Raw genomic sequence first — 26,797 nt, forward strand, 5'->3', positions numbered from 1 at the left:
GTGGAGTCACGGATAATGCTGTAATATTTATGAATCTCAAATATTCTCATCCATAAACAGTGGATAACACATATTTCTTGCACCATAGATGTGAGGATTAAATGGACATAAAGGAATCTAATTGATAAATCTAGTCTTGTCCTCCTTCTTCTACTTGCCTCCACCTCACCCCACCCATCCTCAGGAAGACACCAGTGCGAATCTCTTAGGAAAACATGAATCTCAGGGTCACAGCTTTATTGTATAGGTTTTCAACACAGCCATATTACAAACATTGTCAGGGAACATTTACAAGAATAAATAAGATGGACTTGCAGGTGTAAAAAGATTACACTTCACTGTAATGTACAGTCAAAAAATATATCTGATATTCATTGACCTGACATTATTTACCTCCGGCTTTTTTTAAACTAGAATTGGAAAGGAAAAAAAAAATGAACATTGACAGCACAGTGCTGGCTTTTTTAAAAAGTTGATTTATTTTGTTTTCTCTTCTCATACGTGCTTTATCTATCAAACACCCAAACTGTACAAGTGCAGGCCATTGGGATTCACAGAGGAGGCTGCAAACAGTGTGGAGACTTGGCATTCATGCAGTATCATATGCCCCATGGATGTGAACATGTCAGTCTCCTTGCAGTTGATGGGACCCCCGCGATGGCCCTTCTAGGGCTGTGATGGTGTTCAGTAGCCAAGGCAATGGTAGAAGCCCTGACTCTGCCTTTCATTAGCTGGTAAGATGTAGGGTGGAATGAAAAGGAAGAAAAGTGCTTTCAAGTTTGATTGCCAATAATGGGTTAGACTGGATTAGCCTGGGCTATTTCAGGATCTACCTGGCAATGAAATGGATGCACTGGGGGGCGCTTATAATCACGTGTCCACTGAGTCGCTGTGCTTTTGTGTTTTCAATCTGCTCTAACAGGCCTCGATTGGGGAGGAGGAGGAGTTAGAATTCACCTCTGGAATTAATGTGTATGGCAAGCAAAACCCGTGTTCTGGGTCCTGCTTGGCCTTTACTGATTCCTGATTCCTGGCTGTCACCAAGGGCCCTCCTGGCCAGTAGGCTAAATTATGACCGGTCTCATCAGAGGTCTTGGGGGGGCATGGGCTCTATGGCAAAGAAGCTACTCTCTCTGGGCTATATGGTGATGACCAGCTTGGGTGAGCCCTAGAGGTATGACTAGAGGCAGCATCTTGGCCTGCGTCATGGGGAGACAGTGGGAGAGCGGGGGCTTCAACCTGCACCAACCAATTACAAGCTGCTTGGCTTTGTGCTCTGCAGAAAGGGAGGAAGCAGTTCAGACATGGTCCTAGCTCCATAACATCTCACCCAGCTAAGGCATAAGAAACTTAAAGGCCATTTCAGCCAAGCTCCTTCTTCCCTTCCCAAAGAGATGTCTGGCTTCTGCTGGACAGCTGCTGAGATGGGCAGCTCATCTTCTCTGGCAGAGAGCAAATTCTCCTTCCAGTTCTAGAGTTTCACCTAGTGCTCCCATCTCCACTCACAGGAGGGACCTGGGCTGTGCTTTAGTTTATCTAAAGATCTGAAAACGTAGGGAAGATATGGCCACTCTATTCTTCCTGACCTGGGATGTTACCCCTTTGCCCTCAGAGTCTCCAGACTACCCTGAAACACCTTATATCATCAGTCTTCCACAGGAGTGAGAGGGGCGTGGTGGGCACTGAGAGTTTGTTGGACCCTCACATAGGGAGGCCCACTGATGTGTATTCACAAGCCCACAGGCACTAAAGTACATGTGCAAGGACTCAATTTTTCAGTGTTGGCACTTTGCATCGTATTCCCTTTCCTCCCCCAAATTTCAGAGTCCCACTCACCACAGAACCATGAATTACACTAACTACCCTGAGCTCCGGGCTTACATACCAATACCTTCCTGTCCAAACAGTGGAAGACCCTCAGACCTTCATTCACTGAATATTTCAACCAAGGATCAGGATCCAGATCACACCACCCAGAGCAGCTCTCAGATCCAGATGAAAGTTCCATGGTAATCCAGCCCCGAGAACTTGACCCTGTGGTGCACCCACCCTGAGTCCTTTTACTCTGTGCATCAGCTGCACTGACTACCCCGACTTCTTAGACAACTAGGATGCCAAGCCTGGGGTATACCATTATGGGTGTTGACCTTGCCTCTTGGGAACCTAACATTCATTCATGGGTAGATGTGAGGGGGTGAAGATGGCCCCTTGGATTCCCACCTCTTCTGGAGGTAGGTGAGAAGGCTGCAAGAGTGGTGTTAGTCTCTACTACAGTGTGTATTTCCAGCCAGCATCATGCGAAAGTGTATGTCTGGGTACCAGTAAACCAGAAGAGAGTCTGCTCATGTGTGCAAATATGGCTTAGACATCTCTCTGTGCTTCTGAGGATTATACCCATGACTTGGAGAAACTGGAGCCCCCTCTGTTCTCTGCCACTGCCTTCTCTCCTTGCTGTTCAGACAGTATATAACCTCAGAGGCAGATCCCTGTTAGAGGAAGCCAAGACCTCGCGTTTTATCACTTCTAGGTATGTGGACATGGAAAACCTCCAACATGGAGCCCTGGCATGGGAATACAGCAATAAGGCTGAGTCTCAGCTGATTCCCTCTAGTTGGATTCACATTGGCTGAGACGCTCAAGACTAGATGATGAGGAAGGCAGGCAAGTCAGGGCTTTGAGATGAAACAGTCATCCCTGTGACTCCGTCTCATCTTCTTCCCTGCGTCTTAGGTTGACCATCTGTCCCCAGGGATCTTGGCGCCCAGCACAATTTGTTGGCCCTAAGGTTTAGAATTAGCATCAAGTTCCTCCTACCCTCAGGCTCACCCACGTTTTCCATGGCATTATTCCCAACTCAGCTTGGTGCTGATGGCCTGTCTATCCAGCCTAGAGAGGTTGGATGCAGGCTAAGGGAGGGTGGCTTTCTTCCCTCTGTTCTAAGGCTGAGAGGTACAGGGGAATCACCATCTCTTTTGATGTCTCTGGATCTGGGTTGGGCTGTTATTTCTGCAAAGATGACATGATAAGTGCCTGTTTGCTCCTCCCTGGTGGCATCCTGTTAGACTGACACCCCTGTGCACACAGCAGGGACTCACATAAGAATGAGGAAATGTGGCTTAGGGTGAGGACACATGCCAGGAGCTAGCTTACCACTTGGAACAAATGGTGAATAAACACCAGTGGTCAGAGGGAAATGGAAGATGATCATCTTTTATCTAAGACACTGAGACTGGTTCTAAAGCAACCTCCTTGCTCCACATGGTTCTGGCCAGTCCCTCCCCATCCCCTGTCCTTCTGTGTCAAGAAGTGACCACTTTTCCAGGAGACCATATGCCTCCTTGGTTCTGACTATTCCTGTTGGGTCCTAACTTCTTGGCTTTGTCTTCCTGCTTTCTACCCAAGGCTCTCCAAATTCAAGTGTCCCTTCTACCCGGCTGTGGCTCCTCTTTTCACATCTTTGTCTATTAATTGGTTGGCCCAACTTCCTCTAGCCAAGAAAGGGCTGGACCAGATTAGAACCAAAGACTGAGTTCTTTCCACTGCAATCCCGTGTCTTGCCACAGGATGCACTGTGTGCCATGGTAACCTGTCATCTGGGTGCGATGCCCTCTGGGGCCCCTGTATGCTATAGGAAGTAAAGTGAGAAGGCTTCTTAGTCTGCAACCCCTCATATCAAGTGTGTCCTCAGATTTGTCCATATTAGCAACCACGTGGCTCTGCCTGAGCAAAGGGCACCACCTCCTGGAAGCCCCAACATTCAAGAATGCTGAATCTCCTTTCCCTGTAAGGTTTTAGGGGCTCAGGCTTCCCCACTCCATGTGGGTGTGTCCTCATAATTTTGCTTTTTTTTTTTTTTTTTTTTTCAGTATCCAACTGAAGGAGACTGGATTAACCCATGGACAGTGAGATCAGGGTATCACCCCTCCCCTTCAAAGGATCTGCCTAGGGACAGGTGAGATGGACTTGAGCCTGAATCTGGAACTGGCCTCAGGGGGAAGCAGCATGGCCAGACACTCTGCCTCTCAGACTGGGGTATAATTCCCTAGGGCCTGTCATTGAGTTGAGGAGATCAAAACCACACGAGGGAACAGCGCCCATGTAATTATTATGATTATTATTTTTACAGTCATTTAAAACAAATCAGGCTAAATTAGAGTAGAATGCAAATATTATGTGAATTGTTAAGTTTAAACATGAAACGGAAGGAGTTTCAAGCTTATCATTGTCTGCTTTATGCTTTACATGATCCCTTGAGTTGTCTGTTTTACCCTGGTCCTTGCTATAACGGGTAGCCCCCACCATGGGAAAATCTGAGACACAAAGGTGGAGGAATACTGTCTTTAAAGTCAAAAGAACCAGCTTAAACCCTGGCTGGCTCATTCACTAGCTGTAGTGGAATATGGACAAATGATTGCTCTGCTCCAAACCTCAGTCTCCTCCAGGAACACTTCTTAGGAAGGTCAGAAGAATTCGGTGAGCACAGGGCCTACTGGTCCACAAGAAGGCTGACCAGCAGGCCACTGCTCAGACTATATCCAGAGAGAGAGTCAAAGCAAGGAACCCCTCTGTCCCTGTAAAGGGATTCATGCTGTGGGCATCTAGAGGCTCAGAGTCCTGGCCCCAGGACCTGACACCAGAAAGGATGAGAAGACAGTGTGTCCCGTACAGCTAGGATACATCCTCAAGCTACCTGGGCCATGAATGCATGCAGGTTGGGATAGTTCCTGGCTTCTCATTAATTCCTTGCACCTTCTCCAAATGGGATCCACATCTGGAAGTGGAGAACCATGAGGCTTTGGGCTAAGTGAGGCTCTGTGACCTCAGCGACAAGAGGCTAGCCCTTGTGGTGGAGACGCAGCGAGTATGGATACCATATCGCTCTTCATGGTCAAAGGTGAGCCCACCTTGGAAGTGTGGGGGAGGTGGTGTCTGCTCAGTTTTCCTGGGGGAAGAGCTCAAGTCTAAATTCTCAGGCACCATTGCCCCATCTCATCCAAGCCCTGCCACATTCCTGCAATGTGGGATCTTAAGGATCCCCATCCATGAGCCTTGGCTTCTTCCTGTGTAAACTGGTCCAAGACTGTTCACGGCTCTGCCTCCTTTAGAGGGGGGTTGGGTTGTAAGGATGGGGAAGGGGGATGAGTGGGGGGAACCATCATTGGCCCTCACTGGGTTACCCCCCATGGTGTTCACAAGCTTCCTTCTCCCTGAAGTTACATTCTAACTTCTTACCATTTGAAATGATAGCAGCCACTGTCATTTTTATCTGCCAGCTATTTTGCCCCTTTCTGAGCAGAATAAATCCTAGGGTTTGTGTTTGATAGCGCCTCCCTCCCTTCTATGTGGATGAGCCCAGATCTGAGAGAGGAGCCTATATAGCAGGCTGATTTGCCATGCTTCAGGCTCCTTGAAGGCCAGGGGAGTGCCACCTGGATCCAGGGGAGGACAGCAGGACCAGTGGAGTCTGGGGCCTGGGGACCAGGGAAGGGACCCATGAAGGAGAAGATCAAGTTCATGGTGGGGCTCCTCTGCCTTCTTTGGCTCTGAGATGCTTCCTCTTGAAGCTCCAAAGTGGCAGCCCTTCCTTGATGACTCTGGTGTTCCTGGACCTCCAGACAGTTCCAGAGCCTGTGCAGATGGAAGGAGCTTGTTAGCTCCTTCCATGTGCCATCCTCCTGGGCTTGGCTTGGCCACCCTGCTCTGTGGCAGAGCCCCTGAGTTTCCTACAGAAGCCGGATCTCCTGATCCACTGCATATTTTGTTCCAGCAACAAAATAATAAGCAGACAGACAAATAGATGTGATAGTAAAAAGTATACGCATAAGGGAATGTTTTCACAGTGTCTGATGAAAGGAAAAGAGGCAGGCCCACTGGCCCCCAGGGGAGCACCTTCTAACACTGAGCTGAGCGGCTCATTCAAAGTTCCCCTGGCTCTCTGTTGCCCACAGGGGCCTGGGCTGCACTGTGGGCCAAGCATTCGAGTTCCCCTGACTCTGGCTAAACTCCTGCCAGGCTCTGCTGCAGCGGGGCTGCCTGCCTGCCATGCTGCCCAGCCCTCAAGGATTTTTCACATCTCTTTGCCTTTGCACATGCTGATCCCTTGGCCTGCAATGCCTTTTCTTCCTTTTTTCTACCCAGAGGAATGGACATGTCACCTCTTCTAGAAAGCCCTAGGCAGAATCTCTCTGGCTCTGAGGCTCACGCTCATGTGCTACACTGCAGGTTCTGTTTCCTGCAGTGTACAGTAAGCTCTTGAGGGAGAAGGCTGTGCCTTATTGAACTCTGTGTTCCTCGTGCCTTGCCTGGGGGTACATGAGCCCCCAGGGTGGCCCTTCCTAGATCCCAGGCCACCCAGCGGCTTGCAGGTGTTGTACCTAAGCACCAGCTAGAGACCAAGGTGGAGAGAGTGTCCATGGCTGGCAGAACCTCACAGCCCGAGGGCACAGGGAATCCTGTTCACCGGCTAAGAAATTAGATGGGATGAGCTTTCCTGGGGAGCCAGAATCAGTTACTAAAATGTATCGAAATGCTGAGCTTCCCAGCAAAACTGACATCAGAAAGGAAGAATTACATTTCCATTTGTGGAGTTCTCTGTTCAGAAGTTGCTGGCCGTATTTTGTCTCGATCAAATATTTGCTTGGCTGAGAAAGGAGGACGAAAACCAAACAAATACGTCTCATCACAAGGCTCTGCCGTTTGGAAACCAGCATTTCATGGCTGAGGAAGCTGCCTCAGTTTCTTCAATTGTAAACTACAGATAATCACAGGTTAAGAGCTTTATTGAGGTGGAGCAGGTCTAAGAACATGGCAAGCTTGGCATACAGTAGGTGTTTAGCCAATGGGGGTTCCCCGTCATTGACTGACCCAGACTTTGGGCAAGAGTCTAGATCCCCAGGCCTGACTCCCTTGGCCTGTTTTAAACCAAAGTATATATGGGACCTTGTCAGAGACGGCAGCTGGGTTTCTCTAGGGAGGAGTTCAAATTTGGAGAGCCGAGGTTATGCACAACGCTGGGGTTCTGCCCCAGCGGAAACCAAAGTGACCCTCTTCAGACTAGCCGGTCACTCCCTTGCTCAATGGCCATGCTGTCCCTGGCTATGACCTTTTAAGAACATCGCCAGGAGAGGTGAAAGGCCCCAGAGAGTTGTCTTATAGCTACACAAGCAAACTTCCTTCCCCACCTTTTTGTGCTATAAGAGACTAAGATTTCACACCCTCCCCAAGAATGTTTCCCTTTCACATACACTTTGGAAAATCACCAAGTCTTATCTCACTCATCCCTCCCAAAGGAGTCACCGCCCAAGACACACGGGGACAGCCAGAGCCCTGCCCCAGGGAGGTGGTAGGGACAGGAGGCGCAAATTCCCTGCAGTTCCATCCCCTCCCACCGATCACAAAAAAACAAAGAAAACCTTTATCCAGGAGTGTCACGGACACAGCGGGACACAGTGGGCTGGCCAGTGAATGCCAGAAGGTCAAGGCCTGGGCTGGGGGAGGGGTACAGAATGGTGGTGGGCCAAGCCCCATGCAGGTCAGGTGGGAGGGCGGGGGCTTCTGCCGTGGTCTCGGGAGCATCCTGAGGTCCCCATGGTCCAGGCAGCAGGTGTCCTGTGCCAGAGGTCCCTGGAGGAGATGGCGGGGGGCAGCAGGGCAGTGACCCCAAGGGTCCGATTGTGCCCGCCCTGCGCCTGCACTGTCGGCTTGCCGTGAGATTCACAGACTTGCAAAGAGCAAAAGCAAGAGGTCCTGGGCACTGAAAAATCCGGGCCTTGCTCTGGGTGTGTGTCTACACCGGCCCTTGGCGGAGGCTGATGGGGGGTGGTGTGGAAAAGAAGCCTGGGCCTTGCTGGGCAGCATCCCCCAAAGCAACTGGAGACCCTTTGGAAGGTGCAGAGCCCACCGTGGACCACGGGACCCCCAGTCACCTCTTAGCCCCTGAGCCCAGTCGCTGCCATTCACAGAAAAGGGGGCATGGCTGCAGCAGCTTCCCCATCCCGTTGGGCTAAAAGGAGCTTAAATATTCCAGGGCCACCTCGTATACAAATTTATACTGTTCCTGAGAGGAGGAGAGGCAGAGGGGGAGAAGATGAGAGAGAGAAGGAAAGGAAAAAGGCATTTAGTTTAGAGACACAGATGACAGAGAAAACGTTATCGATGTATTAACAGTCAACTCAAAATTGTCCAAGCAGATAATGATTCACCAAATCTAGAGTGGGGCTCAACAGTCTACACTTCTACCAAGCTTCCATGGGATGCTGCTGCTGCTGCTGGCCTGTGGCCCTTACTTTGAGGAAGCTCTCACCTTGAGTAAGACCACACTGAGCCTAGGTCGAAAGGCTCTTAGTAAACTACCGTGTGTGGGCATGTCTGTTCCTCACTGTACTAGGTCTTAACAGCTGGAGCTTTGCCTGCCCAGTCTCTTCCTAGCCCTTTCTTCATGGCATCTTAGCTCCCAACTTTATACAGTAAAAATGAGCATAAATTAACTAGAATAGGACTGGACTGAGCTGAAAACATAATTCACATTCTACTAATCCAGAATCCTAACCCCTTTCCTACAGAAGGGAAAGTCCAACAAAGTAGAATGTGCAAGATGGATGTGAGGCTCTGCAGACGAGAACTGGTGAGGTTAGGAGGGAGGGAAGCAGGTGCAAAGGGCACAGACTGTAGGTGCTCAGTAAGCAGCCAGCTGTTGGGTGTTTTTACTATTTGATGCTATTTTCTTTAGGTCAAGGGAACTACGGTCAGCCCCTAGCTGTTGGAGAATAGTTCTTGGGATGCTCACCAGGGTCTCCACCATGTTGGACTTGTTGTTACGTAATGTTTTCACGATGTGGAACACGTCGATGATGTTTTGCTGCTGGATCATCTCACACACGCTGCAGATGGCACAGAAGGTTCCACTGCGGCCGCCCCCGTTTCTAAACACAGAGGAAAGCGGTGAGCCAGATTCCCTTCAGGCCACACCACTACTGGGGAAATGCCCTGGCAAATGCGAGGTAAGGCACTGGTGGAAGCCTTAGCCTGAGCCGTGAGTTAATGGTTTAAATCTCACCTGTGCCATGAACTTGCTTTTTGACCTTGGGCAAGTCACTAGCTGTGTCTGAGCCCCAGCTTCTTCATTCATATAATGAAGGGGATGACCTTTGAGAGGTTGGATGTTTCCTTGGTTCTTGGAGTATGTGACAGTCACCCATGGCACACTGACCCAAACCCCTGGGCTCGACAGAGTGTCTTTGTACTCCAGTGCCCGCATCCTTCTCCAAAAGGATGCTCTGGGTGCACCTACATATCACGTATCAAATGAAGACAGTGGAAGGTGGCATGTGCTTTTACTCCTAGTTCTTTCTATCCACTAAGGACAGTGATACCAGAAACATCTATGCAGACCTGGGGTCAGTCAGCCTAGGTTTGGGATGGGTCTGAGATGCTGGATCCTGAAGGTGTCTCTATTTATACACCCTGGTTTAAGCCAGACCTTACTGATCTGGAAAATAGAGACAGAGGTCTCTTGGCAGGGTCATCCCTCTGTCACACCTTTCTGATGCCCTGTAAGTCATCTTCCTGGAAACACCCCTCCAACTCTTTACAGAAAGTCTCCTTAGGAAACTGCCAGATTTGGAACTCCTGGGCATGTTGCCAAGAGCAACTAATGATTTCATGTAATGGCCTGTGTCTAAAGAACATCTGGATGGAAACTAAGTCACTCAGGCAACCTCCCAGATGTTTCATCCACAGGGCACTCAACGTCCAGATGTCTCAAGTATGGACAGTTGCCCTCTGGTCACTGGCCGGTGCCTGCATTTTGGTGTCTGTATTGATGTGTCTGCCCTCCAAGGATGCCAAGGTCTCTGTTGAGAGATGAACACCCCTGGGCTTTCATTTCACTTAAAATGCTGGTAACCTTGGCGAGGGATGACACTAACAAAAAAGTAGGCCTGCAACAAAGCAGGCTGAAAAAATAATCATGTAGGAAAGAGTAGGAAGGGACCCTGACACCAGAAGGAGGATTCAGTATTTTCTGAACCTAAAAGTAGAGTCTAAGAGAAAGAAGTGAGTGGATACAGGCATCTCAGGACCTGGTAGAAGGAGGCCATGATGGCATGGGCGTGGCTCTGTGGGAGGGAACCAGCTGCCAGCTTCTGGGCTGTGGGCAGAGCCACCTTGTCCTGGCTGACGTCCCCCATCAAGCTGACATGTGAGACATCATAGCATCTTCCTGGACTCCAGTCTGCTATTTGTATCCTTTGAGAAAAGGAAGGGGGTTGCTACAGGCAGTGGTCCTTAAGGGTGTGTTTAACCTCCCCTAAGCTCTCTGATTTTCCCGACATGTGTGCACTGCCTATTTGAAAGAGGGGGCACAATAAGCTGGTTTTGAAAAAACTGAACTCTCAATGCTGGGGTCAGAAAGATAATATTAAATGCCTCCACCTGCTCCAGAAATAGGCTGAAAAAGGGAAGACCTCGATTCAACTTCCTTTAACACAACCTCTTCCCTGAGTGAGGCCCTCTCCATCACTTCTCTCCAGTTTAAGTGCTAAGAAGCAAATGAATGCTTGTGAATCACATGTTCAGCATGAAGCTTTATGGCTGCGGATTTGTGTGGGTCAGAGATCTTGATAGATTCCTTCTCTGTGGTCACTTGGTACCCTGTAGTAGACTCTGACACGTGCTCTTTGAAATAACTGTATTTATGACATTTGCATATTTGCTACTGTGACTGTGGATCTCTGTTAGTAAGTAAATTGTGTTTACTTTTGATTTCATGCCTGAGCACGACAGGGTCGTAAATTGACCTAATTTAGTATACCCACTGGACAGATGAGAAAACTGAGACTCAATGACATTAAGTGCTTTTCCTGTTGTTGCCTAGCTTGTCAGCCACAGTCCCCTCGGGATCCTGACCACCACCCTGCAGAATGATGTCAGGGCCCATTTGCCTGGGAACCCCTCGTGCCCTGGCTATGCCCTTTTTAAGACAGGAGGTAAAAGCTCCAGTTTGTCTGCGTAATGATGTCTAAACACAGCTGGCTTGAACCCACTGTGTCCTGGGAAACAGTCTACCCAGGGCCCTTCACATCCATCCATCATTGCCCCCCCACCCAGGGCACTGCTTTTCTCCTCATGCTCTCCATATCCTGTGTTCCCACTGGGCCATAGGAAGAGATGCCCCAACAGGCAGACATGGTGGCTGAGTCCTTTGGTTGACGCAGAGGCAGTGTGGGCTAATGGACAGCACATCAGCCGGAGGCCAGTGGATTCAAATCTAAGCTTCTCTCTTTCCTGCCAGATCCCTTACGCTGTCTGTACCTCAGCTGTCTCATAAAACATGATAATGTCTACCTCACAGATGGAAGGAGGTGATTCATTTAAAATGTCTGGCATCAGGCTCCGATAATCAAGATATTCGTCTCTCTTCTTTAGGAAAGAAGAGAGGAGGATTATTTAGTGGAACCCACTTCAGCTGGAGCTTTGTGTGACTAGCAGGACCCACCAGGCCTCCTTGTTGGAGGGTGGGGCTCACCTCCTTACTGGGAACCTAGGAAGCAGTCTTCCCATCCCTCAGGTTTGTGGGGAGGCCACCAGGCTTTACATCCATAATATGTCATACAATAATCATCCAGGGCAACAGACAAGCAACCCAGTCCATGAAAGGACTGTAAGGCCTGGAATACACTCCTGTTGGTCTTTAAGGAGATATAGTATAGCCTAGGCCATACTTTGTGACCAGCTGCATCATCAAGGAGGTCTTATCATCTACCATCCCGTTGCCCTGGCAACCCCTTCACAGTACTCACAGGCAGTGGACCACAGTGCGTCCCTCCCTCCCATCGTACTGCTCCTGCCACTTCTCCAGGCGTCGAACCACTTTGAGCAGAGAGCGCTTGGAGGGGGGTGTATCCCTGTAGGCCGGCCAGCCAATGTACTGAAGGTGCTGGACTATGCGATACCCATCCTGTGGCTGAGAACAGACAGGCTGTTAGGGCTGTTCTGCTGAGGATACTTAGGGATGCAGGCCCGCTAGCTACCCTGAGGGCTGTGGCATTGCAGTGGGAGACAGAATAAATGGGGTCTAAGCTATAATGTCCTCATGGGGAGAGTCACACACTATCCCCATACCCACCTCCCCATGCTTGAGTATACTGATTCTCCAACCATGACTACCCTGCCCGTACCACCCTACTTGAAAAACTTCTACCCAGTCTTCAAAGCCCCATTCAAATGCCCCTTTCTCTGGGAAAGCCTTCCCTGACTACTGAGCAGAATTCTCTCTCCCTATGGTTCCTCACGTTCCCGTTAGTGAATTCTGTAGGCAGGGACTGAATTCTGTTCACCCTGTGCTCCCAGTAAAGACCAAAGTCACTTTAATTAGTTACCTTCCACAGATTACTCATCTGTTCCCTCCCACCCAGTACTCCTCCACCTAGCTGTGAAATTCCTCACTTACTATTTTTCACTTTGGTGTGCCCAGAGTCTAGTCCAAAGCTTACTGAGTCCCATCAAAGGCTGCACACACTCATGCCAAAGCAGTGTGAAGAGCTATATTCTGAGACATTTTGCCGACAAAGCAGCAAGTGTGTCAGGAAATGGGCAGATGGCAGGTTGGATGGTCCCCCGGTGTGTCCCTGTGTGTGGGAGCCAGAATCCAAAAAAGCATCACTTCCCCCAAGAACGAGATGGTCAGGCGCGCACTGCCCAGACTCCTGGCTGGCCTGTAGGGTCCTCTCGCGGCAGCTCCCCTCTGTTATGGGGAGGAGGAGCCTGGGAAGTGACAGCAGCCCTGCCCTTACCCGAGCCATGTTACAGATGCGGAATATCCTGTGGATGATGTCCTCGTCGATGTCTGCAGAGACGAACTCCACCTGGATGGGCCCATAGCATCCCGAGGTCTTCTCTGGCCAGTACTGCATACAGAGCTGGAACAAGGAAAGAGGTCATGGAAAGAGGGTAGGGGCAGGGGGCGTTGGTCCCACTTATCACCATGCCTCTCCTTCTGCCTGCGGGACAAGTTAGTGAGGAGGATAGTAGGCTCAGATTTTCTGTTAGGGAACAGCCCCCCCCTCCCCTTTTTTGGCTGCACCCACACCACGTGGAAGTTCCAGGGCCAGGGATGGACCTGGTGCCACAGCAGTGACATTGCAGGCTCTTTAACCCACTGGGCCATCAGCAAACTCCAGCCACCCCCCCCCCTTTTTTTTGGTTGTTGAAAAGTCAGAGTTCGCTGTGCTGATCTCCAACCATTTATTAGGCTATTGGGCCTCGGTTTCCCCACCCGTAGAAGGCGGAGAATGTTATCTACCTTGATGCTGTCAGGGTTAGACAGAACACTCCAAGGGGAGGGGGCCTACCATCCCGGGTTCAACACCAAGCATGGAAGTTTCCCCCCATTCTAGGAAAATCCTTCACAGTGTTCAACATCAGATCATGAGTACTTTCCAAAAAATACTAGGCTCTGTCATCAGATAGGGTTGGGCCCAAATCCAGTCTTTGTGGCTTACTCACTGTGCAACCCAGGCCTCAGTTTTATCCTATGTAAAATGGGGCTAATTGTGCTTTCCTTGCCCCAAAGATAACATAACATGGCATTGAGAGATCTTGCCTCCTATCATTCCAGTTTTTTTTAGGAAGTGGAAATTAAAACCTGTAGCTGAGAGCAAAAGGTAGTGGTTGCGTCTCAACCTCAGACAATGCTACTCGGCCAGAGGTGGTTTTCTCACCTAAGGGACATTTGACAACCCTGGGCAATACATGCAAAAAATTCTTGTATCCTATCCTTTCTCCAGAACTAGAACTAGAACGGATGAGCAGAGAGGAGGGAGACTGGAGGAGAAGGCAAAGCACACATCTCCCACCTTCCTGTCTCTGGAACCAAAACTCCAGCTTAGGGATAATGCTGTGTTCACACTATGGCCCACGGGCCAAACCTGGCCAGCTGTCTGATTCTGTAAATAAGGTTTTCTTGAAATACAGCTCCATTTACCCATTTACATATTGTCTGTGGTTGCTTTTAAGCTATAATGGCAGATTTGAGTAGTTGCAACAGAGACCACATAGCCTGAAAACCCCTTAAAATATTTCCCATCTGGTTCTTTCTGCAAAGAAAGTTTGCCAACCCTTGTCCTATATAGCATTATTCTGAGGATAAAGGAATAATGCATGGGAGTCTTGGATTGGAAGATGAATGTTTAAAATGGCAGTACTACTCCAAGCAATCTACATATTCAATGTGATTCTAATCAAATTACCCATTACACTTTTCACAGAACAAGAGCAAATAATCCTAAAATTTATATGGAACCATAAAAGATCAAGAATTGCCAAAGCAATCCTGAGGAAAAAGAACGAAACAGAAATCATCACCCTCCCAGACTTTAGACAATACTACAAAGCTACAGTAATCAAAGCAGCATGGTATTGGCATAAAAATAATGCTATAGATCAATGTATCAGAACAGACAGCCCAGAAATAATACCCCCACCTCCCCACCACACACACACCCCTATGGTCAATCTTTAACAAAGTCAAGAATATACAATGGGGAAAAGACAGTCTCTTCAGCAAGTGGTGCTGCGTAAGCTGTACAGCTGCATGTAAATCAATGAAATTAGAACACATCCTTATACCATATAAAAATAAACTAGCATAAAGACTTAAATATAAGACATTACACCATTAAACTGTAGGCAAAACATTCTCTGACATAAACTGAATCAATTTCTTAGGTTAGTCTCCCAAGATGATAGAAAAGAAAAAATAAATGGGACCTATTCAAACTTAGAAGCTTTTATACAGCAAAGGAAACTATAAACAAAATGAAAAGACAACCTAAGGAATGGCAGAAAACATTTGCAAATGATGCCACCAACCAGGGTTTAATTTCCAAAACTAAAAACAGCTTACACCACAACAAAAAACCAACCTGAGTGAAAAATGGGCAGAAAACCCAAGTAGTTATTTCTCCAGAAAAGACATACAGATGTCCAACAGGCACACGAGAAGATGCTTAACATCACTAGTTATTAGAGAAATGCAAATTCAAACTAAAATGAGGTACTGCCTCACACTGGCCAGAATGGCCATTAAAAAAACACTACAAATAATAAATGCTGGAAATGGTATAGAATAAAGGGAACTATCCTACATTGTCAGTGGGAATGTAAACTGGTGCAGCCACATTGAAAACAGTATGGCAGTTCCTCAAAAAACTAGGGTTGCCATATGGTCCAGAAATCTCACCCTGGGAATATATTCAGACAAAACTATAATTAAAAAAGATAAACTCACACCTGTGTTCATAGCAGCACTATTTGCAATAACCAAGACATGGAAACAAATGTCCATTGACAGATGAAGAAGATGTGGTACCTATTTACAGTGGAATACTACTCAGCCATAAAAAAGTATGGAAAAATACCATTTGCAGTAACAAGGATGGACTTAGAGATGATTATATTATGTGAAGTCAGAAAGACAAATACCATATGACATCACTTGTATGTGTAATCTAAAATATGACACAAATGAACTTATCTACAAAAGAGATACACTCACAGACATAGAGAACAGACTTGCGGCTGCCAAGGGAGGGGAGAGGAGGAGGGATGGGCTGGGAGTTTGAGATTAGCAAATGAAAACTATTACATATGGAATGGATAAACAATAAGGTCCTACTATATAGCACAGGGAATGACATTCAAAATCCATGTGATAAACCAATTGGAAAAGAATATGAAAAAGAATGTATATATAACTAAATCACTTTGCTGTACAGTAGAAATTAACATAATAAAAGTCAACTATACGTCAGTAAAATAATTTTTTTTTTGTCTTTTTGCCATTAATTGGGCCACTCTCACGGCATATGGAGATTCTCAGGCTAGGGGTTGAATTGGAGCTGTAGCGGCCAGCCTACGCCAGGGCCACAGCAACGCGGGATCCGAGCCGTGTCTGCAACCCACACCACAGCTCACGTAATGCCGGATCGTTAACCCACTGAGCAAGGGCAGGGATCGAACCCGCAACCTCGTGGTTCCTAGTCGGATTCGCTAACCACTGCACCGTGACGGGAACTCCTAAAATAAATTTAAATAAAAAGATAATGCATGTGAAGAAAGCCCTTAGCAGAATGACAGCACTCAATTCTAGTAATTCATATTATTCTTGAACCTCTCAGTGCTCAACAAAAATACAATAATAATGATAATAGCTAACATATAAATTTGAAGAATTCTTCCTCTCATCACCCCTTTTAAACAGCAAAGGCAAGCAAGATTAAGTTTCATAATGTGATGGTGCCTTGCTTTTGCAGCATCTCCAGTGGGGGCTAATTGAGAATTTTGAGAAAGGAGGTGTGTGTGTGTGTGTGTGTGTGTGTGTGTGTGTGTGTGTGTGTGTGTGTGTGTGTGTGTGTGTTGGTGGGGAATGCTGGTGACAGCAGCCTTAGTGGCTGCATAGTCATCTGCTAAGCTGTGAAATAATGACAAATCCACAATTTGAACTTGATTTCTCTTTGCCATTGGCTATTGTGCCCTGCAGTCTTCACAGTAATGAGGGACTGGTACAGATAAGTCTGTGGCTGGCCAGAGAAATCAGAATTAATCAGAACTGCCAATTTAAAAAAAATAATTGCCTTTATTACCTACATTGAATTGAACCTTGCCAGAGATTGGCTGTGATCCTGACGTGAAGTACATGGGTCTGAGGCATCAAGGAAAGTCTATTACCCCAATATTTTTGGTCTGGAGAGAATGTGGAATGATTTGTCTCTTTTAATAAGATTTCCAGACCAATTTCTCAAGCTAATAGGTTCTACTCTGCCTCAAACAAGACTCCTATATTTTGGGACACTGCCCTGCATTTTATTTTCCAGGTCACTCTCCATCATGCCCAGAGGGTTGGGGAAGGTTGCAGGGTCCTTCTAATCCTACATCAGAGCCATCCTTTCACTTGAGTTCCCTAATCTGTGAGGTGACATCAGCAACAGCATGGGTGACATTCAGCTGCATGATGTGTGGGCAGATGTGGTGTTTGAACTGCCAAAGATCATCAGAGTCTCCCCCATCCCAGGATGTTGTACATAGTCTCACCATGGGATATGGGAGGAGAGGTGGTGGAAGCCAGTGCTCTGCTCCCAGTGACCCTTGAGGGCTTGGAAACAATTCTCATCAATAAGAAATGTCCTCTGGAGTTCCCGTCATGGCTCAGTGGTTAACAAATCCAACTAGGAACCATGAGGTTGCGGGATTGATCCCTGGCCTTGCTCAGTGTTCAGGATCCAGCGTTGCCGTGAGCTGTGGTGTAGGTTGCAGACACAGCTTGGATCCCGCATTGCTGTGGCTCTGGTATAGGCCGGCGGCTATAGCTCCGATTGGACCCCTAGCTGGGAACCTCCATATGCTGCAGAAGTGGCCCTAGAAATGGCAAAAAATTAAAAATAAGAAAGAAGAAATGTTCTCTAAGTTTTAGCTAAAGACTATCCTGGTGTCCAAGTGCTAGGGTTGTGTCTCAGTGGTACTATCATTTCGGCCTGTATATGCAATATAGAAAAAGGTAATGGGGGTCCTGCTTGAGGAGCTCTGGGTTCAAATCTCAGCCCTCTCACTCTCTAGCTGTGAGACTTTTACAAATCTTTTAGCTTCTCTGGGTTAAGTGATATGTGATTGTGAATCAGAATGTGTCTACTTCACATAGGAATCTGTAACTAGAGAGCACTTGATAAATGTGAGCTATAATTATTAGCAGTTTGGGGGAGGGTTCCTCAAAGCAAGATGGATAAAGTGAACAGTTTTTTACCTCCATTTAGCAGCCCTTATGAAAAGTTCTCTTTAGGATAATACTCAAACAACTGCCCTTGTGAAACTTCTTGATCAGCCAGCTGCTCAGTCTGGGGAAAATCGAGACCACTCTTAAAGGGCACACACAAAATCTCACATGCACTGGGACCCAGGGCAAAGCAGTAATTTGATAGAAGCTTGGGCTGGACCTCCCTGCCAGTCTTGGAGAGTTTCCCAGAGAGGTATGGGGCAGCTGTGGCTCACTCTGGGGACATATGTACTGTACTGGTGGAAGCCATATTTAGGAACATTCCACTTTGTGAACACTGCTACTGGTGGCTGCTGTCTTGGCTTATTAGCCCTACCCAAAAGTCTGTAGGCTGCAGAACTAGGATGCCTCAGGCCAAAAAACTAACTGGACAGTGATATAGCCTCACCCATTAGCATAGAGGCTCTCTAAAGGCTTCCTCAGCCCATAGCTGCCTTAGATAAGCCCCTAGACTAGGCTCTACCAACCAGAGGGCCAAGACCCAGCTCCACATATCAGTATGAATATCCCAGCCCATCTCTCCAGAAAGCCTGCACCAGCCTCTAGACCAGCCTCACCACTGGGGGTAAACACCAGATGCAAGAAACTGATAAAGGCAAATGTAAAGATAAGAAATCATCTACACACAAAACTCATAGGGACATTAAAAGAAAAAAGTAGTAAAATCATCTGTACCCACAATAAGCAGCTATGGATACACAAAATAATTAGATGTAAACTATGATATCAAAAATACTAATTGTGAGGTGAGGAGAGTACAAATGCAGGGCTTTTAAAATGTAGTTGAAATTAAGAGAACAGCCACTTAAAACAATCACATATTTATAAAGACTGCTATACAAAAACCTCATGATAAGCACAAACCAAAAATCTATAATAAATATACACAAAAAAGAAAAAGGAATCCAAACATAACACTGAAGATAGTTATCAAATCACAAGAGACAAGAACAAAATAAGGGTGGAAAAGGACCTAAGACAAATCCAAAACAATTAATGAAATGGCAATAAGAACATACATATTGATAATTACTTTAAATGTAAAAGGACTAAATACTCCAACCAAAAGACATACAGTAGCTGAGTAGATATGAAAAAAAGACCTGGATATATACTGCCCATGAGCTCACTTCAAATCTAGAGACATATACAGACTAAAAATAAGGGGATGGCAAAAAGTATTCCATGCAAATGGAAATCCTAAAGCTAGAGTAGCAATACTTATATCAGACAAAACAGATTTTTAAATAAAGACTGTTACAAGAGGCAAAGAAGGACACTAAATAATGATCAAGGAGTCAAAGAAGATAAAACAACTGTAAGTATGTATGCACCCATAGAGGAACATTTAAATAAATGACAAATATTAACAGACATAAAAAGAGAAATTGACAGTAACACAATAATGATCCAGACAGAAAATCAGTAAGCAAAAATAGGCCTTAAATGACACATTAGACCAAATGAACTATATATATGATATTATATATAACATTCCATCTCAAAGCTGCAGAATTCACATTCTTTTTAAGTGCACATATAACATGCTCCAGGATAGAGCACATGCTAGGCCACAAAACACAGCTCAGTAAATTTAAGAAAACCGAAATCATATCAAGCATCTTTTATGACCACAGTATTGTAAGATTAGAAATCAACTACAAGATAAAAACTGCAAAAGCACAAACTCATGGAGACTAGACAACCAATGGATTACTGAAGAAATAAAAAAGGAAATTTAAAAATACCTAGAGACAAATGAAAATGAAAACACAATATCCAAAACCTATAGGTCACAGCAAAAACAATTCTAAGAGGAAAGTTTATACTGATACAAACTTACCTCAGGAAATAAGAAAAATATAAATAAATAACCCAACCTTATGCCTAAAGTGACTAGAGAAAGAACAGGCAAAACCCACAATTAGTAGAAGGAAAGAAATCATAGGGATTAGAGCAGAAATATATGAAATATAAACAACTGAAAATGTCAATGAAATTAAAAGCTAGTTCTATGAAAAGATAACTGAATTGATAAAAATCTAACCAGACTCACCAAGAAAAAAAAGGGAATGGGTACAAATCAATAAAATCAGAAATGATAAAGAAGTCACACTATGAAAATACAAAGGATCATAAGAGACTACTATATGCAACTATATGCTGATAAAATAGATGACCTAGAATAAGTGGGAGATTCTTAGAAAGGTACAATCTCCCAAGACTGAACCAGGAAAAAATATAAAGTATGAATAGACCAATTATCATAATGAAAATGCATCAGTAATTTAAAAACTCCCAAAAAACAAAAGCCCAGGACCATACGGCTTCACAGGTGAATTTTACCAAACATTTAGAGAGGAGTTAACACCTATCCTTCTGAAGCTATTCCAAAAAAATGCAGAAGAAGTGACACTTAGAAACTTATTCTGTGAGGCCAGCATCATCCTGATACCAAAATCAGATAAAGATACCACAAAAAAGAAAATTACAGGCCAATATCACTGATGAACGTAGATACAAAAGCTCACAATACATTAAATCAAGTGGAATTTATCCCAGGGATGGAAGGATTTTTCAATATCCCTAAATCAATCAGTATGACACACCACACTAACAAGGTGAAGAATAAATACCATATGATCATCTCAATAGATATAGAAAAAGCCTCTGATAGAATTGAATATCCATTTATAAAAACTCTCCAGAAAGTAGGCATAGAGGGAACACAACACAATAAAGGCCATTTATGACAAACCTATAACTAACGTAATGCTCAACAGTGAAAAGCTGAAAGCATTTCTCTTTGGATCAGGAACAAGACAAGGATTCCCCCTCTTGCCACTCTTACTCAACATAGTTTTGGAAGTCCTAGCCACAGTAGTTAGAGAAGGAAAGGAATCCAATTTAGAAATGAAGAGGTAAATTGTCAGTGTTTTGAGATAACATGATATTATACATAGAAAGTTCCAGATACCATCAGAAAACTGCTAGAGTTCATCACTGAATTTGGTAAAGTTTCAGGATACAAAATTAAGATATAGAAATCTGTTACATTTCTATATAGTAACAAGGTATCAGAAAGATAAATCAAGGAAACAATACTACTTACTATTACATCAACAAGAATAAAATAGGAATAAATCCACCTAGGAGGTAAATAAAAGACCTGTACTCTGAAAATGATAAGACACTAATGAAAGAAACTGAAGACAACATAAACAGATGCAAAGATATACAGTGTTCTTGGATTGGAAGAATCAATACTGTTAAAATGACCATACTACTCAAGGCAATCTACAGATTCAGTGCACTTCCTTACAAAAACACCAATGGCATTTTTCACAGAACTAGAACAAAGAATTTTAAAATCTGTATGGAAACACAAAAGACCACAAATAGCCAAAACGATCTTAAGAAAGAAGAATGGAGCTGGAGGAATCATGCTCCCTGACTTCAGACTCTACTACAAAACTAAAATAATCAAAAGAGTATGCCACTGGCCAAAAAACTCAGACATATAGAGCCCAGAAATAAACCCACACACTTATGGCCAATTAATCTATGACAAAGGAGGCACGAATATACAATTGAGAAAAGACAGGCTCTTCAATAAGGTGCTGCTGAGGAAACTGGAAGCTACATGTAAAAAAATGAAATTAGAGTATTTTCTTTTTCTTTTATGGCCACACCCATGGCATATGGAAGTTCCTGAGCTAGGGGTCAAATTGAAGCTGCAGCTGCTGGCCAACATCACAGCCATGGCAACAGCAACACCATATCTGAGCCACATCCGTGACCTACCCCAAGCTTATGGCAACACCAGATGCTTACCCCCCTGAGCAAGACCAGGGATTGAACCCACATCCTCACAGATACTATATTAGTTTCTTAGCATGCTGAGCCACAATAGGAACTCCTAGAGTATTTTCTAATACCATATACAAAAATAGCCTCAGAATGGATTAAAGATCTAAATGTAAGACCAGATACTATAACACTTCTGGAGAAACACATAGGCAGAACACTTTTTGATAAAAATAACAGCAATATTTTTGTATCTTTCTCCTAAAGGTAAAAACAAAAGTAAACAAATGAGACCTCATTAAACTTAAAAGCTTTTGCACAGCAAAGGAAACCATCGACAAAAGGAAAAGACAACCTACCCTAATGGGAGAAAATAGTTGCAAATGATATGACCAATAAAGTATTAATATCCAACATATATATATAAACACCTCATACAACAACATCAAACAAACAAACAACTTGATTTAAAAAATGGGCAGAAGAACTGAACATTTTTTCCAAAGAGGAAATGCAGATGGCCAACAAGCACATGAAAAGATGTTCAACATAGCTAATCATTGGGGAAATGCAAATCAAAACCACAGTGATATATCATCTCACACCTGCCAGAATGGCTATCATCAAAAAGAACACAAATAAAAAATGTTTGTGAGGATGTTGAGAAAAGGAAACCTTCATACACTGTTGGTGAAAATGAAAATTGGTGTAGTTACTGTGGAAAACAGTGTGGAGGTTCTCAAAAAAACTACAATTAAAACTACTATATGACCCAACAATTCCACTCCTGGATTCATATCCAGAAAACCCCCAAATCACTTGGAGAACAGAGTTGTGGTTGCCGAGGGGGAGGGGAGGGAGTGGGATGGATTGGGAGCTTGGGGTTAATAGATCCAAACTATTGCTTTTGGAATGGATGAGCAATGAGATCCTGCTGTGTAGCACTGAGAACTATGTCTAGTCAGTTATGATGGAGCATGATAATGGGAGAAAAAAGAATGTATACATGTACGTGTAACTGGGTCACCATGCAGTACAGTAGAAAAAAAAATTATATTGAAGAAATAACAATAAGAAAAAACCCAAATCACTAAATGACTGGAAAAAAATACATGCACCTCAATATTTATAGCTGTGTGATTACAATTACTAAGAAATGGAAGCAACTCAGGTGTCCATCAACAGATATATTCATACACACACACACACATATATATAGTGTATATACATTACCCTTCTACCTTTAAAAAATTACCTATGTGATTCTGTTGGAAATGTCTGTGAGATATGGACATATGGATGTGTGTGTGTATACACACTGATACACACACACACACACACACACACACGCACAATAGAATACTACTCAGCCAAAAAAAGAATGAAATTTTGCCATCTGCAGCAACATGGATGGCCTTGGAGTGCATTATGCTAAGTAATTTAGACAAAGATAAATAGTGCATGATATTGCTTCTACATGGAGTCTAAAAAATATGACAAACTAGCAAATATAACAAAAGAGAAGTAGGCTCACAGGTATAAAGAACAAACCAGTGGTTACCAATGGGGAGGAGGGGGGAGGGGCATCATAGCGGTGGGGGAGTGCGAGGTACAAACTACTGGGTGTAAGATAGGCTCAAGGATGTACTGTACAATGTGGAGAATATAGCCACTTTTCTTTTTTTTTTTTAAGGGATGCCCCTGTGGCATATGGACGTTCCCAGGCTAGACGCTGAATCAGAGCCATAGCCGCTGGCCTGCACCACAGCCACAGCAACTAGATGCAAACGGCATCTGCGACCTATGCTTCAGCTTGTGGCAATGCCGGATCCTTAACTCGCTGAGCAGGGCCAGGGATCAAACCCGAATCCTCATGGACGCTAGTTGGGTTCTTAACCCCCTGAGCCACAGTGGGAACTCCTAAAAGTTTTTAAATTAAGTTTTTAAAAAAGAAAAAAAGTTTATAGAACTCTTGGATTAAAGATTTCATGGTTTTTTAGGACCTGGAAATACGAGTTTTGGGAAGCCCACTTGACTCTAAAACCACAAGGACCCAGTTGACCTGGGGCCACCCATACACTCAGCGCATATTTGTTATTCTTTTTCTTTAATTGGGAAACTCTTGAAATGGATTCTCAAGTCCAATCCTTCGGCCTACAGCCCAGCCTTTTCCTACCTTGTGGCCCAGTGCTCCCCTCCTCCGTGTCTCGTCCATCGTCTGGGAGGGGTGGTGCTGCCTGCCGTAGGGAGAGCCTCACCACTGTGGATGCACACGGCAGGGCTGATGGTTATACCCGGGGGCGTGGAGAGAAGAGGGGGCAGCTGTAGCTGCTGATTTAGAAATGGCCTTGCTTCTCCTGGAACAGCAGAGGGGCTTTGGCTGTTTACTGTCAGAACAAGTTAAACCACGTGAAAGCCATGAAGCCTGTGTGGCCAGCCCTGAAACAGCTGCCACACATTATTCCACCTCGTAGTCTCCGTGACTGTTGGGGCCACGAAAAGATGTCCTTTGGGGCGGCGTGTTCACATGTGACATCTAACAAACACAAAGGTCACCTCCCTGTTAGACATCATTTTCCTGCTGATGGAATCAGAAAGCTTGTTAGTCGCTGAAATAAACACGCTCTGATGAGTTAAATGAAAACTAGCATATGGGCCTGTTTGGGGACTAAACAATTCTAAAGCTTATTTCAGAGAACCTTAGTTATGCTATTTGTTAATTAAAAAAATACTTTCATAAAATGGAAAAGCCAACACAGCTTCCAGAAATGAAGGGCTCCACTTATCAAGGTCTCCGTGACCCACAGGAGAGAATTAATCCAAGGCCACCAAAAGGTGAAGTGAATTAGTATTTTTAAGAGAAAAATATGAGTCACCTGAACTGGTTTTAAAATGAGGATCAGTGATGATGAAATTCCTTTAAATAGATTCCATAAAGAGCCCAAAACAAAGTTGGCTTCAACACTGGCCAGGTAAGGAAGAGAGATGGTAGGGAATGCAGGGAGGGCGAAGCAGGGGAGAGAGAGGATAAAAAGCACCTGAGCACATCTGCCATCTCTCCTCCTTTCACCTCTCCATCGCCCCCACGAGGTGACTCATGCAAGTCCATGTAGTGGGTGGAAACGCCCTCTTAGGACAGGTGCGTCACAGTTTGTTTCAAGGAGGAAGGGTGGGAGTTTACAGAGGACAATAGGGTGGGTGGAAGGCAAAGGCTCAGGGCAGGTTTTGGAAAGCAGTCTTCAAGAGGTGGCTGGTTTTCTCTGGATAGATGCTCAGGAGTGGGATTGCTGGGTCAAATGGTAGTTCTATTTTAAAAGACACATGTACTCCAATGTTCATTGCAGCACTATATACAAGAGCCAAGAAATGGAAGCAACCTAAATGGTCATTGACAGAGGAGTGGATAAAGAAGATGTGGTGCATATTCACAATGGAATATTACTCAGCCATTAAAAGGAAAGAAAGAATGGCATTTGCAGCAACATGGATGGACCCAGAAATTATCATGCTAAGTGAAGTCAGACAATGAGACACCAATATCAAATGCTATCACTTACATGTGGAATCTAAAAAAAGGACACAATGAACTTTGCAGAACAGATACTGACTCACAGACTTTGAAAAACTTATAGTTTCCAAAGGAGACAGGTTGGGGGGTGGGGGGATGCACTGAGGATTTGGGATGGAAATGCTGTAAAATTTGGTTGTGATGATTGTTGTACACCTATAAATGTAATAAAATTCATTAAGAAAAAAAGAGGCAGCTTAATTACACAGCTTAAGAACAGAACAGCTTTGGTTGGGGAAGGGACGGAAAGCTGAGGAGGGAGGATTGGGAGAAGAGGTAGAGGGAGGAAGAAAGTGACTTGGGCAAGGGGATGGCGGAGGTGGGCTGCCAGGTGCCAGGCCAGGTGTGAGGAGCGAGGTGAGGTTTAAGAACAAGGATGTGTGGTGTTCAACCTTCAGCCAAGGGCACTGCTGGGATATGAACCCCACATTGCCCCCTGTGCCCCTGTAAAGCCTGAGCTGGAGCTTAGAAGTGGGTGTGAACACAGGACCCCCTTGGGGTTCCCAGAAATCTTGGGAGTGGACAGTACACTTTCCCACAGGATGGGGACAAGGAAATAGCCCATTTTATTTGACTCTTCAAAGAGAGGGAAATTGGCTGACACCTGAATGATACGAATTTCATAGATGATGATGATAAGGCTTGGACAAGCTAAGAAACTGGGTTAAGGCAACTCAGCAAGTACATGGCAAGGCTTAAAACTGAACTCAGGTCTCTTGACCCCAGACTTCTTATTCTACAGTTCCAACAGGGGGAGAGACAGAAACACAGCCCCTGGCAAAGGTCGGACCTGAGGTTTGCCGAGACACAAACGCGGGCAATCTGTGCGTTTTGCTAGCATGTTAGGGTATGTTTTCACAAGCTGAGATAAAAATGGGGATATCAGTGCTTGCTATTTGTCTTCTAGGCACAATGACAGGAAACTAAATCTCTGAAACATCCCCCCCTGCTTTTTTCCTGGGAGGATGACAAGCTTGCCTCTCTCGCTTCCAGAAGCTCCGTGGGAATGCATGTCCTTGGCCCCCACCTCCCTCAACTTTCCACCTGGCTTTGCATCACCTGAACTCTCAGACTTCCCATGGCAGGGCTTCAAAACTAGGCAATGCAGCTTTATACAAGCTGGGGCTCTGGATTTAAACTAAGAAACATTCCTTTCTGCTCCATAGACCCAGGTGCCAGCAAGCCAGTGCTTATTGGTGACTAGGGCCCTGGAGATCCTGCTGTTCAAATGGTAGTGAAAGTCTTCACCATCCTTGACAGGGGGCTTTGGGCCTAGGTCAGTGATGGCTGTGAGCCTTTGGACAAAGCCTTCCTGGGCCTCAGCTTCCTAATCTGCAAAATGGGAGGAAGTGAACCTGGGGCAGATGAATGCTTTTCAAAGCGAGGTCCATAAAGTTAGCAGAAGCCAAAGCACTCTCCCTAAAGCCTTTTTTTTAAGTGATCTTTTTTCTTTTTCAGTTGCACCTGCAGCCTATGGAAGTACGTGGGCCAGGGGTAGAATCAGAGCTGCAGCTGCCACAGGATGCTGCCATAGCCATAGCAACAATGGATTCAAACCTCACCTGCAACCTATACCATAGCTCATGGGCAACACCGGA

General features: G+C 45.2%; 1 protein-coding gene and 1 long non-coding RNA gene across 14 annotated transcripts in view; one reads left to right on the plus strand and one right to left on the minus strand.

Moving 5' to 3' along the window:
- Positions 1-14,514, plus strand: part of LOC110257470 — a 256,447-nt gene extending 241,933 nt beyond the window's left edge. Inside the window, exons 3-5 of the long non-coding RNA XR_002340097.1 lie at positions 3,867-3,952; positions 8,729-8,940; positions 12,808-14,514. This is a non-coding gene — a long non-coding RNA (uncharacterized LOC110257470). The remainder of the gene's footprint in view (positions 1-3,866; positions 3,953-8,728; positions 8,941-12,807) is intronic.
- The window catches only part of PTPRT (protein tyrosine phosphatase, receptor type T), a 1,163,284-nt gene continuing 1,143,248 nt past the window's right edge, over positions 6,762-26,797 (minus strand). For all 13 annotated transcript variants that reach the window (XM_021078123.1, XM_021078122.1, XM_021078115.1 and 10 more), the window contains 4 exons: positions 12,792-12,917; positions 11,799-11,962; positions 8,786-8,921; positions 6,762-8,056 (listed from right to left, as the gene is read on the minus strand). In XM_021078123.1, the coding sequence (XP_020933782.1) occupies positions 8,003-8,056; positions 8,786-8,921; positions 11,799-11,962; positions 12,792-12,917 (480 nt within the window). In that variant the 3' untranslated portion in view covers positions 6,762-8,002. The remainder of the gene's footprint in view (positions 8,057-8,785; positions 8,922-11,798; positions 11,963-12,791; positions 12,918-26,797) is intronic.

Source organism: Sus scrofa, chromosome 17 (genome assembly GCF_000003025.6).
Source record: "Sus scrofa isolate TJ Tabasco breed Duroc chromosome 17, Sscrofa11.1, whole genome shotgun sequence".
Classification (NCBI taxonomy): domain Eukaryota; kingdom Metazoa; phylum Chordata; class Mammalia; order Artiodactyla; family Suidae; genus Sus; species Sus scrofa.